General features: G+C 53.1%; 2 protein-coding genes across 2 annotated transcripts in view; both read left to right on the forward strand.

The window, feature by feature from the left end:
* Positions 1-3,082, forward strand: part of TIMP2 (TIMP metallopeptidase inhibitor 2) — a 42,859-nt gene extending 39,777 nt beyond the window's left edge. Inside the window, exon 5 of the mRNA XM_032456700.1 lies at positions 244-3,082. Within this exon, the coding sequence (XP_032312591.1) occupies positions 244-441 (198 nt within the window). The 3' untranslated portion in view covers positions 442-3,082. The remainder of the gene's footprint in view (positions 1-243) is intronic.
* Positions 3,083-10,581: 7,499 nt separating this feature from the next.
* Positions 10,582-12,269, forward strand: part of USP36 (ubiquitin specific peptidase 36) — a 32,793-nt gene continuing 31,105 nt past the window's right edge. Inside the window, 1 exon segment of the mRNA XM_032456701.1 lies at positions 10,582-10,722. The gene's annotated coding sequence lies outside the window, so the exon portion shown is untranslated.

A 12,269-nucleotide genomic window follows, 5' to 3' on the forward strand; every position in this document is an offset into this window, starting at 1 on the left:
CAGGAAAGGCTACTGATGGAGGCACGGTCTCCAGAGCCAGGGGTGCAGAGGTGGTGTCCCCACTGCCCTGTCTGAGGGTGTGGGACTCAGGAAAGCCTGCTGAGGGAGGCGCGGTCTCAGCTTCCTCCCTCCCTGCTGCACTCACGGGGTCATTCATCCTGCAAAGCGCCCTTGAAGCCTTCCCAGGTGCATGGCCGGGTCTGGAGAGCCCCCTGAGTGACCCGCCCTGTGTCCCCTCCCCAGATCACGCGCTGCCCCATGATCCCCTGCTACATCTCCGCCCCGGATGAGTGCCTCTGGATGGACTGGGTCACGGAGAAGAACATCAACGGGCACCAGGCCAAGTTCTTCTCCTGCATCAAGAGAAGCGACGGGTCCTGTGCGTGGTACCGCGGGGCGGCACCCCCGAAGCAGGAGTTTCTCGACATCGAGGACCCGTAAGCGGGCCACCAGCACCCCGCGGCCTGTCGAAAGCCTCCCAGAGTCTAGACTGGTCCAGCTCCGACATCCCTTCCTGGAAACAGCATGAATAAAGCAGTCATCCAAGTGGGTCTAAATCAGTGTGATTCTCCTCCCCGCCCCTGTTTTCCTCTTGAACACGGTTGTGGGTCTGCAGGCAGAGGTGGGGCCCACACCCCGTCCGCCAGCCTGGGCACCGTGCGTCTCGATCTCCCACCCTTGGGTGTGGGCGGGGCGGGACGCACGGGCTCCCCTCCCAGGCCCGGCCTTGGCACTGTCACAGACGCTGAGCAGACAGCACTTAGGGGTCCCCTGGCCTGGCAGGGCAGCGCCTGGGAACGTGCATTTTGCAGAAACTTTTGAGGGTTGTTGCAACACTGTGTAGCAGGCCTACCAGGTCCCTTTCATCTTGAGAGGGGGCGTGTCCCTCGGTTCCTGCAGCTGCCACACCTCTGGCCCATAGGGTGGCGACCCCTGCCCCCCCATCTCCCCTGTGTCCACCCCGGACTCCCAGTACCTGTGACTTGTGTGTGCCCAGGAACAGCCTAGACCAGTGGCTTGTTCTTGAAGGAGCCCCAATTAATTGTATTAATCCGCAGAATTCCAGCGGGAGCCTCCCTCCCGGGCCTCACAGAGAAGTGGGAGCGCCAAGCTTTAGCTCCAGCGAAGTCCTTCTAATCGTACCCCTGACCCCTGGCCCTTGGGGGACTCTGAGACGTTCTCCCCCAGGGCAGGCGCCTGAGGGTGCACTCGGCTGACGAGCTTCTGAGAGCCCTCTCGCCCCCTCCTCTTTCTAACCTCGGGCATCGAGGTGGGGGAGCTTCGCTCGGGGCTGGGATGGGGCCAGGGCACGAGCTGGGTCCTGCTCTGTCCCCCACACACCTCCCAGCCCCCCAGGCAGGTACCAGAGGTTTATAATACGACCTCCCTCCAGGACTGGCAGTCACTGTGCCACACAGGGGATTCCGGGAGTGAAGGTAGCTAAGCAGAGAATGAAGTCCTCCTGAGGGAAGGACGAATTTTGGAGGGAGGTGGCGTCAGTAAAACTCGCATTGCTTTCTGGGCCTCCAGGACACTGTGGCCGGCTTTACGAGACTTCTCATCCTTTTAAAGATGAATTCTCAGATAATATGTGAACCCAAATTGCAGGTGTCCCCACCTCTGCTTCTATTTCTCATGTTACAAAGATCTCTCAGTTAAGAAACTCCATAGGGAATCTATTTGTTCCCTAAAGACGGTTTTCTTATACCAGTTAACATAAGCAGGATTTTCTCAATAACAGTAAAGATAATCTCCTTTTTCCTCCCAAGATAAACTGTTCTGAGTTTATCATGAATGTTATGCAAACATACACCTATATGCCCATGCGTGTGTGCGCACACACAGTGAAACTGAAGTCTGTCAGCCTGGGAGTGGTCCTTCTGCGGAATTCTTCCAAAGTTCATCTTCTAAGCCTGTTCTCTTCTGCAGTGAGCCCAAAGCACCTCTAAGACTCCTGACCCCCAAGTGGCGTGCAGCCCCCATGCCCACCCGGGACCTGGTCAGCACAGACTTTGATGACTCCCTTTCTAGGGCAGACTAGGAGAAGATCCGAGAATCCGCCCCGCTCCGAGGGCCGCCTTCATGCTGTACAGTGATAGGAAGTTTGTAAGATGTCCTAATGGACCAGTCCGTGTGATTTCCGTATATTCAAGAACACCAGACCCTCTGATCCATATAACAGCCACCCCCGTCTGCCTCCTGTACGGTGTTATCCGATGTAACATTTACTCCTGTTTCTGCTGATTTTTTTTTTAATGTTTCAGTTTCTGACATCCGTTGTAATCATTCCTGTGCTGTGTTTTTTACTACCCTTGGTAGGGGTTAGACGCGCACCTTTTTTTTCTCAAAGGTTTCTGCATCGTGGAAGCGTTGGACCCAAAGTGCACACGACATGGTAGCTCGCCTGTGACGGTGGTTCCTCCAGAGCTTTTCCGTTCCTCGAGTAGCGTTGCTTCTCTGCCTCCCATCTTTTGTTTTCTGCTTCCAGTTATTACAAAGCAAAGGATCTTTCAGTAGGTTTGGTTCTAAGAGATGGCCTTTATATATTCAATCTAAGCACTTTGGTCTTGTAGCCATGATGAGCAGGAAAAAAAGAAAACAAAACAAGATGAGGTGGCCGAGAGAAGCCACTCAGATACCGTCATAGTAATTAAGTGCCATATATATATAGTTCAAGAAGGCTCTCCATTTGGCGTTAATTTATGTTATATTCTAAGCTCTGCCCTTTCCTCCTGCTAGTCTTGTCTTCATGCCAGCAACTCGAAATATTTAAAATAAAGTTTACATTGTAGTTATTTCCAAATCTTTGCTTGATTAAGTATTAAGAAATACCGGATTTGCCGCCGTAATTTAAAGCTTTGTTGATTTTGTTTCTGTTGGGATTTTTTTGTTTGTGTGTTTGTGTTTTAAATTTTGGGGGCCATGTGTTTTTGCTGGAATATAAAGTCCGAGACCTTCCTGTGCTGGGAACACGTGAGAGTTGTAGAAAGTCGACAAGCAGACAGCGCATGCCCCCGATGCCTTGTATCGTTCGCGCGCGCTCGCTCGGTCCGTGGACAATAAACAGTATTATCAGCGAGAATGCCGCGGTGTCCGTGTGGTCCTGTCCGCCTGCCGCTTTCTGGCTTAGGAACGAAGGAGGGTGGGGGCTGGCTTAGTTAGGTATGTTGCTTGGAGGCCTGCGTGGGATGTAGCAGAGACGGGGCCTGACGACAGCCATCGTGGTTTTCTTAAATTGGCCGAGAGGCAGGAGCACAGACGGGGCCCCTTCATTCAGCACAGACGTCACCTTTCACTGTGGATCATCACGCACACCTGCACACCCGCACGCACCCTGCATCTTCCACAACGGGCGTCCTCCTCCTCTGCCTGCGCCCCCTCCCCTAACCACCCTGCCCTAGGTTACCGGAGGAAGGGAAGATTCCAGATGTCAAACCGTCTCATATGAAAATGTTTCAGTACATATCTCTTTAAAAAAAAAACCTATTTTTAAAACATTTCTGAAATACTTTTATCACACCTTGAAAACGTAATTAGAATCCATGAATGTCATGGACTATCTAGTCGGTGTTTAGAGTCTCACAGGTGCTTTTTTTTTTAAATGACTCATCGGTTTGAATCCGGATGCAGGTAAGGTCCACATGTTGCAGCTGTTCCCTCAAGTCTCCCGCATTTACAGGTCCCCTCCGTCCCCCGCCTCCCTCCGCCTCCGCCACCGTCACAAGCAGGAAGAGATGGCCCCATCATGATTTTTTCCTGTGGTTTTATCATATGTTTATTTACTTATTTATTTCTTTGTTTAGTTGAAGTGCAGTCCGTTTACAATGTCGTGCCGATTTCTGGTGCACAGCATTGTGTTTCAGACACACACACACACACACACATACTCGTTTTCATATTCTTTTTCACTATAGATTACTCTAAGATGTTGAATATAGGTCCCTGGGCAGCACAGTACAGCGGTCTCATCATAATTTAAACTTTAACCAAGTCTCATATAAACCAGTAAAGCCTCAGTGGGACAAAGTTTGCACCCGCATCTGTGCCGCGAAGCGTTCGATGCCACCCGCTGCAGACAGATCTGGATTCTTTCTTCATGTGATGAGGTCTGTGGGGAAAGTGGTTCGGCAAATCGTATTCAAATCGTAGAACATTTCTGTGTCACACAGATGAGCTCACCTGGCATTTGTGCCCACCCCGACCCGCAGGCCACAGCTGGGCTCTGCGACACGGCAGATCCTACCGTTTGCTTCATTGAGTTGATGTATGTAGGTCAAATGTGACTTCTTCAAAACACTTCTCGTTCTGGAGATTTTCAAACATCTACAGAAATGCAGATAACCACGTAAGCAACTCCACGCACCCACGGGCCAGCTTCAACAATAATCCCAGTTTTCTTGATCTTTGTAAGCAGTTTTAAATCCCTCTGAAGACCCCCAGGCAGGATAACCAGAGTGTCAGGGATCCTGCCAGACCGCGATTTCCTCCTCAGTCTTGCTCATCCTGTGAAAGAAAAGCAAACGGAGGTCAGCCGGGCTCTCTGGTCAGACCCCCCAGCAGACACACGTGGGTTCAGATGGAAACTCAGCAGAGCAGCAGAGCCTCCGCAGGACCAGCTCTGAGAGACCAGGGCAGGGGGAGGAAGTGGGGAAGAGGGGAGGAAGGGAGGGGGAGGAAGTGGGGAATGGGGGCGCCCCCAGGGCTGGTGAAACTCCTTCAGCTGTCTGAGTGGCACTCTTTTCCCTCCTAATTATTAATGGCTCTGTTTATCTGATCTGACTTAAACCCAAACTGTGGTGCTGCAGCATTTCACTAGGGTCAGCTTTATCCTGGGTGATGGGCCGTTGCTGCAGTTTTGTGTTAAGACTTTCAGGTTCACGGACACGTCTCTCTCTCAAGCTTCAAGCCAACCCTCGGCCCACTCTGTCACAGACACTTGCCTTGAATCATCTTGCAGTGGAAAGCAGTGCTTTGCTTTGGGGACTCATTTAGCTCTAATGAGCAGATTTTCTCCCCCAAGAAACAAATTGTGGGGGACAGTGGGGAGGGAAGACATTCAGAAACCGGAGATAATTCTGCATGTTTTCATTCCGTGACAACTGAGAGGAATATTTCTTTCCAAAAAATGAAACCAAAGTGTGAGACAAATCCATACTGGAGTCTGCAGAATGGTGGGGTGTCAGGTGGGGCTGCAAATCAGAGGAAGGGCTGGGGGAGGGTGTAGCTCAAGTGGCAGAGCCCATACCTTCCATGCATGATGTCCTGGGTTCAATCCCTAGTACCCCCATTAAAAAATTAAGCTGAAAGTTTAATTTTTATTTTTAGGCCCATCAACGTGTCTTGCTTTGTCCTTTGATGTCAGGTGGGCGGAGCAGCAGGAGCAAGATTCCAGCCAGGGAGGTTCCTTAGAGACTCAGCCCGCAGGTTTGTACTGGGTGCTGGTCCCATCGGAGCCGCTAGCAAACCCCCGACTCCCAGAGCAGAGCAGGTTTCAGCACCCACAGGCAGGTGAGTCTCGGGAGCCATTCTTACTGGGGAGTACGGGAGCCTCCTGAAACCCACGTTCCTGGACACCAACCTTGCAAGCAGGCCTCACTGAGGACAGCAGTCTCAGGCCTGCCGCGGTGACTGCTTTGTACAAGTCCTGTCCATCGTCTTTCATGATCTGACCCCCCAAGTCAGGAGACTCTGCTCCTAAACTCCCACGGGCAACCTCTTAGGAGGCCACTCCTAGAAATCCAGTCACTCCATCACAGCTAACGTTTTTATCCCATGCCGTCACTGGTGCTAAGGGTTTCCCGTGTGTTATCTGATTTGACATTTGCCAACCCTGGGAGGTGGTCCTCTCATCTCCCTTCTGGACAGACAGGAAACCTGGAGGCTGAGTTCCCGGTCACCCAGCCGGTCAGTGCTGGAGCTGGCATTTGAGCGCAGGCAGAGGCAGGATCCTGGGCCTGGCTCTTCAGTAGAACACGCGCCTGACATCTCTAAGGACCACGGATGAAGCTTCATACAAGGATGAGGCTCGGGTAGGAGCAGGTCACCCTCCCAGCCGGCAGCAGGTGAGGATGCTTGCCTTACACTTGCGTGAAGAGCTTTGTAATGGTCTGGTTTTATGTGTTTGTTTTCAGAACAAAGGCAGACTTCTCTCCCTTTTTGTCCCCATTCAACCCACTACCGGCCGCAGCCCCTCTGCCCCTACCCATCAAGTCCGCAGATAGGTCTGGACATGGCAAGGAGGAGTCTAGGTGGGCCTGGGACATGTTCCACTCTCAGCAGGGCTGGGGGCGTGGGGCCTGAAAGCAAGGGGATGCCGAGACTGAAAAGACAGGATCTTGAAGACCCTTGAAAAGTTTATAAAATCTGGTCCCGAGGGGGAACAGACGCACGCAGTCCGTGCAGATTAATGCCGTGCTGGGAGGACTAGCCGGAGCCGCCAGGGAGGAAAGGAATGAACCAAACCCAACCCAGCAGCGCAAGCAGCACCTGGAAGGATAAAGCTCGCAGTCGCCTGGGGGGGTTTCGGGGGAGGGGTGGGTCTGCAGCGAGGAGGGGAGGCGTTACGAGGCCACGGGGACGGGGGTCTGTAAAGAGGAGCCGGTTGTCAGTGTTCGCGAGTAGGGACAGCTGCTCTCATTCGCAGGGGAGATGCACGCCTGTGGCGTGCACTTTGGGTTAGTTTTCTTAGAGGGAAAGCTTTGCCCGGGAGGGGAAGGCAGGGCAGGCCAGTGGCCACGGCCAGCACATGGATCTCAGGCCGGTTGGCTACTTTTTAGCCAAACCACCAAATGCAGGCCAAATCCCATCACGGGCCATCTGTACGCAGAGGAGAGAAGGGCTAACACAGCGCTGGGAGCCCTGCCACGTGGCTTTTCCTTGGTGAGCTCAACTAGACCCAGGTTTGGATCTGATGTAGCAGTTTCTAGGGACCAGAAGTTGTCAGGGCTGTGTAGGCCAGCAGTAGCCACTCACAAAACTCACAACGACTGACGGAAAAGCCAGAAAAAGTCTGATTCATTTACAATTAGAAATGTGTTGTAAATCTGTGTTCCTCTACAGGCCGTGAACCTGGGGGAGGGGTCCGGTCCCTTTTACCTTGACCTTCAAGGTAAGGAGCTGCCTGGTGACTTCTGGGCAATAATGTTGTTAATTTGTTAAGGCACCTCTTTTAAGGTAAGTTCTAATTTGATTCATTTTGGTTACAAGCTTCTTTTTTTTAATTGGGAATATTTTATTCCTTTATCTTCAAGTGCTTGTCTAGTTTTCTCTTTCAAGATTTAGAAATTATTCAGTTGTCTCATCTGTAGCATTTCACCTTCCATTTGGTTGGCCCTCACATTTATCCACAGTGTACCTCCAATGGACCAGGCCCAGGGATGCACAAATGAAATGACACATGATGGGGGAGGGAGGCGAAGTCCAGAGAACATTCCAATTGAACGTATAAGTGGAATGTGCCACCAGCCCAAGGCAGCACCAATCTAATGGCGGGGACTGAGGGAATCCAGGAAGACTTCTTGGAGGTGGTGATTGAAGGATACTCAAGAAAGAGAATTTTAGGCCAAAGACCAGCCTGAGCCTGAAGTAGAGACAGCCTGATTGGAGTCTGGAGGGGGAGCACTTGGATTTAGCTCTGCTGAAGGATCCAGGGCAGGGAGTGACTGGGATGGGGAAAGGCAGGCAGGAACCAGCCCCCAGGGACTACTAGAGACCATGCTAAGGAGCTGGGCTTTCCCATCAGCACCAGGGGACAGGCAAGGGCTTCAGACAGGAGTGCAATGGGTTCAGATAGGCCTTTTAAATATATTATTCTATTTGGCAGTTTGAGCAATGGATGTGGCTATATTCAGATAATGCAGGAGAATGTGGAGAGGGGCTTTACTTGGGCAGTTGGATGGAGGGGAGGGAGTGGCTTGAACATTTGAGAAGTAGAATTAGCAAAATTTGTTGATTGACAATTTACCGGGGAGGGCTGAGGAGGGAGGGAAAGAGAGGAGACCAGAATGCTAGCCAGGCAGGGGATGCTGGGGTCACTGTATCAGTCTAGGTCCAACCAGCATCACCAAACCCACTATGTACAGCCTTTAAAACAGAGGAGATTCAGGTAGGGATTGGTTACATCCTGATGGAAGAAACTCCCTGGGAAGCTGTTAGCACCTCGAGGGTGGAGGGACAGAAGCAGGAGGCTGCCCTACAAGAGCCCAGGAGGGGGACACGTGGGAGGCTGCAGCCACAGCCTGCCTCTCTGGAAGGAGCTGGAGCCACTGCCAGAAACTCCATTCAAAGCAGAGAAGGGAGGGAGAACAGCTTGCTTCTTTCCTCCATGATCCAGTCTCACCAGCGCCCCCACGTGGCCGGACCCACCAGGAAACCAGCTGAAAAGGGTAAGGATTTAGTCTGAACTCGAGCACACTAGCCCAAGTAGGCAGCAGAGCAGGAAGGAGAGGCAGCTTAGGGAAGGGTAGGGGGGGCCACCCGTTTCCGGGCATGGTGAGTTTTGAGTGCTCATGCGACCTTCAGGGGGAGATGGCCTTGACGCACTGGACCCACCATTCCGAAGATCAGGGGAGAGAGGTTCTGTGTCTGCACATCTGGAGTTTACCAGCCCACAGGCAGCAGTTAGTTGTGGTGAAAGCAATGGATGTGCTCATGGGGTAAGTATGTCACTTAAAAGAAACAGTCCATTTTCCAAAATGGTTGCATCATTTTTACATTCCCAGCTGTTTTACAGTCTGCTTGCTCCACATCCTCTCCACCATGTAGTCTCTTTAGTTCTAGCTGTTTGTTCCAGAAAGTGTGCAATGTAACTCATGGTGGTTTTAATTTGCATTTCTCTGGTGACCTTCGAGGTTGAGCATGTTAGGAAAGACTTTTATACCGGCCATGGGAACATACCTCTAGGAGACTACACTCTGAAGGCTCTTGAGAAGGAATTTGAAAGGGGAGGAGGGTGTGAGTGTCATGGGCTGAAGGCTCCTCCTGATTTCTCGATTTCAGATCATATTCTCAAGCAGCAGGTGGGCCTGTCAGGTGACACCTCTGTCATCTCAGAAGAAATTCAGGGTTACCACTGAGGGCCTGAGGTCAAGGTGTGAGCTTGGAGCCTGATAAACCTGGGCTTAAACCACCACTGGCTTCCTAGGACCTTGCACACTCAGTCTTCTCATCCGTAGAATGGGGACAAAATCTTTTTGTGGGGTTGCCATAAAGGATTAAATCAGAGTGTTGGTAAGCGGCCAGCTTGGTACCTGGCACATCACATGAACTCAACATAGGAGCAAATGGCATCAGCATTAATAATGAAGAAGGAAAGACATGCTGGATATGGTAATTCACAGATGATGACATGGAGACCTGGGTTAGTTAAAAGAAATGTCCAAAACAACCTGCTAATTAGGGCAGAGTTGGGATAAAACTGAGGTCTCCCCCAGACTCCAGCCCTTCCCACCCCTCCCCCTCCCCCCGCCTTTAGTCACTCGTTTATACATTGTATCAAGCCTAGAATAGTGAGAATTGTCTTTGTCTGAGTGGAATAGTGAGAATTGTCTTTGTCTGCATCATTGCTCCAAGGCGCCCAGAGGACTCAGGGACAAACCCCACTCTGAATCCCTTTAGTTGAGGGTTTTCACAGATGGGGCCAACCTCCGGCTCCTGCAGATTCCTTTACACTTGTTTGCTTTTTCAGAAAAACACCAGGCCCCAAGTGCTAACGACACGTGAATTTTGTTCGTTATACTCATTCTCTCTCCATCGCCGTCCTCCCGTTTAAGGACTGCGGCAAGGGGGCAAGATGGCTCTAGCCTGGCCCGCCCTTCACACTTGTCTGCCAAGGTCACAGCGCAGAGGGTTGTGCACTCCAGGCGTTGCCGTTAGGGAAAAGTCGTTTATTGAGGGAGTAACAATATTCCTTTGCGTCTGTGAGAGTATCAGGCGGTCAGGCCAGGGACCGCACTCTCTCCACCTGCTCCGGGGAACGGGGGGAAAACAACGAAGCGGATTCAGGTGAAAGGGATTTTCTTAAATACCGCGAAAGCAACGAGTGTTTGCAAACATTCAACCAAAACCTTAACGTAATCGTCAAGGGATGGCGCTCTCGGAGGAAGGGAGCCGGCGCAGGGCCCCCGGACACTGTGAAGGTCAAACACCCTCATTCCAGACCCCTTCATCTCAAGAGCCCTCTGCGCCTCCCCGGGCTTTGCTGGGCCTGCTGCCCTCTTCTCGCCCAACCTGTGTCTTGGTCACTAAAGACCCTAGAGAGTGCGGCCAAGCCCCCTGCGCCACCGCCCCGACAGTAGGGGAGAAGGAGACGCGGCCCAGACCGCCGCCCCTGGTGCGCCCGGAGCCCCGCACGCGCAACCCGGAAGCCGACGCCTCACGTACTCTGCGGGAACTCGCCGGGTGCCGGCCAAGAGGGCGGGGCGTCCCCGGCTCTGCGTGCTTGCGTCATCGCGTAGGCTGGCGGGGCCTCGGGATGGGGAGGTGACGTATCGGGCGCGTAAGGCGGCTGTGGGCGGGCCCAGGGAATAGGGCACCAGCTAGCCCCGCCCCTTAAAGCTGCCGGGGCCTTTCGGTGTCCCGGTGCGCAGGTCGCGAGTTGCGGCGCCTTTAAGCGTCGTCGTGACACGTGTGTGAGGCGCCGGAGACCCGGATGGTGCGTGTGCGGGGCCCGTGCCGAGCAGACGCCAGCGCTGTGGGCCTGCATCCCGGCCCGTCGAGGGTCGGGTAGGCTGGGGCTGGGTCGGGGCGGCGCGCGGGCCGGGAGAAGGGCTTCCGCCCGGCGGGGCGCGGGAAGTGAAGCCGGACGGGGGGCGCTCCGGGAGACACGGGTGTTCGTCTGCCAGGGACTCCGGAGTCCATGGGGAGACCCTGGAGCTGCGCGTCCGCGAGGGGCTCCGGAGTCCACGGGGAGGTCCCGGGGCTGCAAGTCCGCGAGGGTTTTCTGAGGTCCATGGTGAGGTCCCTGGCTGCGCGTCCACAGCGAGGTCCCGGGCGGTATGTCTTCCGTACGGGCTGGCCCAGGTCGGCTCTCCGCTGTTTCCCTCACACCCGGACCGACCCGTGGTGGAGCGGAGAGCTCCCCGAGGCGAGGAGCCTAGGCGGGGGAGGAGGCAGCAGCCCTTGTCGATGATGGCACGGCCGTTTCGCACAGAAGCATCATTTCTGCAGGAGTCAGACTTTCTCTGTAATGGCTTAAGTCAAAATCCGGGGGAAGGCCTTCTGCTTGGCGGCAGAGCTGAGATCTGTTTGTTTTCCTGTAGTAAGAGATGTGGGAAAGCTCACCCCTGGAGAAGGTAACATTTCTTATGGTCGTGGTCGTGGTCGTGGTGGATGTGAGTTTTTAAAATACCCATTGCTTTGGTCTGGTAGTGTTGGGTCTCCCCTGGGGTTCTAGGAGCTCGAGTTGCTTCCTAAAACAGACGATGAGAGAGGAAAAATCCCAGTCCACCATCTGTAAGGGATGGGGATTCAGGCCTCCCAGGGGAAGGACGCTCCGGGCGCTCTTTCCTGGCTGGTGGTTGCTCTGCAGAAGAGCTCTCTGAAAGGCCCCCGGGGAGGCACCAGCCGTGTGAGTGGGGCTCCTCCCGCCAGCACGTGGTTGACCCTGGGAGTCTTGAGTGCAGTTTATGCTGGGAAAGTGCATTTCAAGGGAGGAGGGAGAGAAAATGTGCTTGAATGGTGATTGTTTGGAGGAAGCCTTGTTTGAGTCCTGAAGGAGACCTTACCACGTGTGTGCGTCGCAGGGCTCGCTGGTGACTTCAAGGACGGCTTTCTCTGGGCTGCTACACCTTGGAGGGGAATCATGAAGTTGCCGCTTAATGTTTCGTGTGGAATTGGTGATGCAGAGGTTTGATCTGTCACAATTTGAAAAGTTGTTCATTCAAATCTCCAACTCCATACTGAGGAGTGGGCTCTGTGGGCTAGGTGTTCCTTAAGTTGTTTATCACGAAGAAAATTGGGTTAAATCTCCCAAGTTCTGTTTATTCTCTAGCTTCTCTGTTCCCAGACCCATGCCCACTGGTGACATATCTTCACCTGTCCTTGGTGGCATGTGATCCTGTTGGGAAGAGTGGCATTGTAAGGAGCTTTCATAAGACAGACATCTCCACATGACAAGTGGCTTTCATTCTGATATGTTCACTATGCCTTTTTTAAACCCTCGGAGTCAATGTGCTTTGATTTATGGACGTCAGACGTGATATAGCTGAACCTTGCGGTAAAGTCAGGTGGGGACAGGAGAGGTCCTGCGCAGAGATTATTGACACTGATTA

The sequence above is a fragment of the Camelus ferus genome, chromosome 16 (assembly GCF_009834535.1).
Source record: "Camelus ferus isolate YT-003-E chromosome 16, BCGSAC_Cfer_1.0, whole genome shotgun sequence".
NCBI lineage: Eukaryota > Metazoa > Chordata > Mammalia > Artiodactyla > Camelidae > Camelus > Camelus ferus.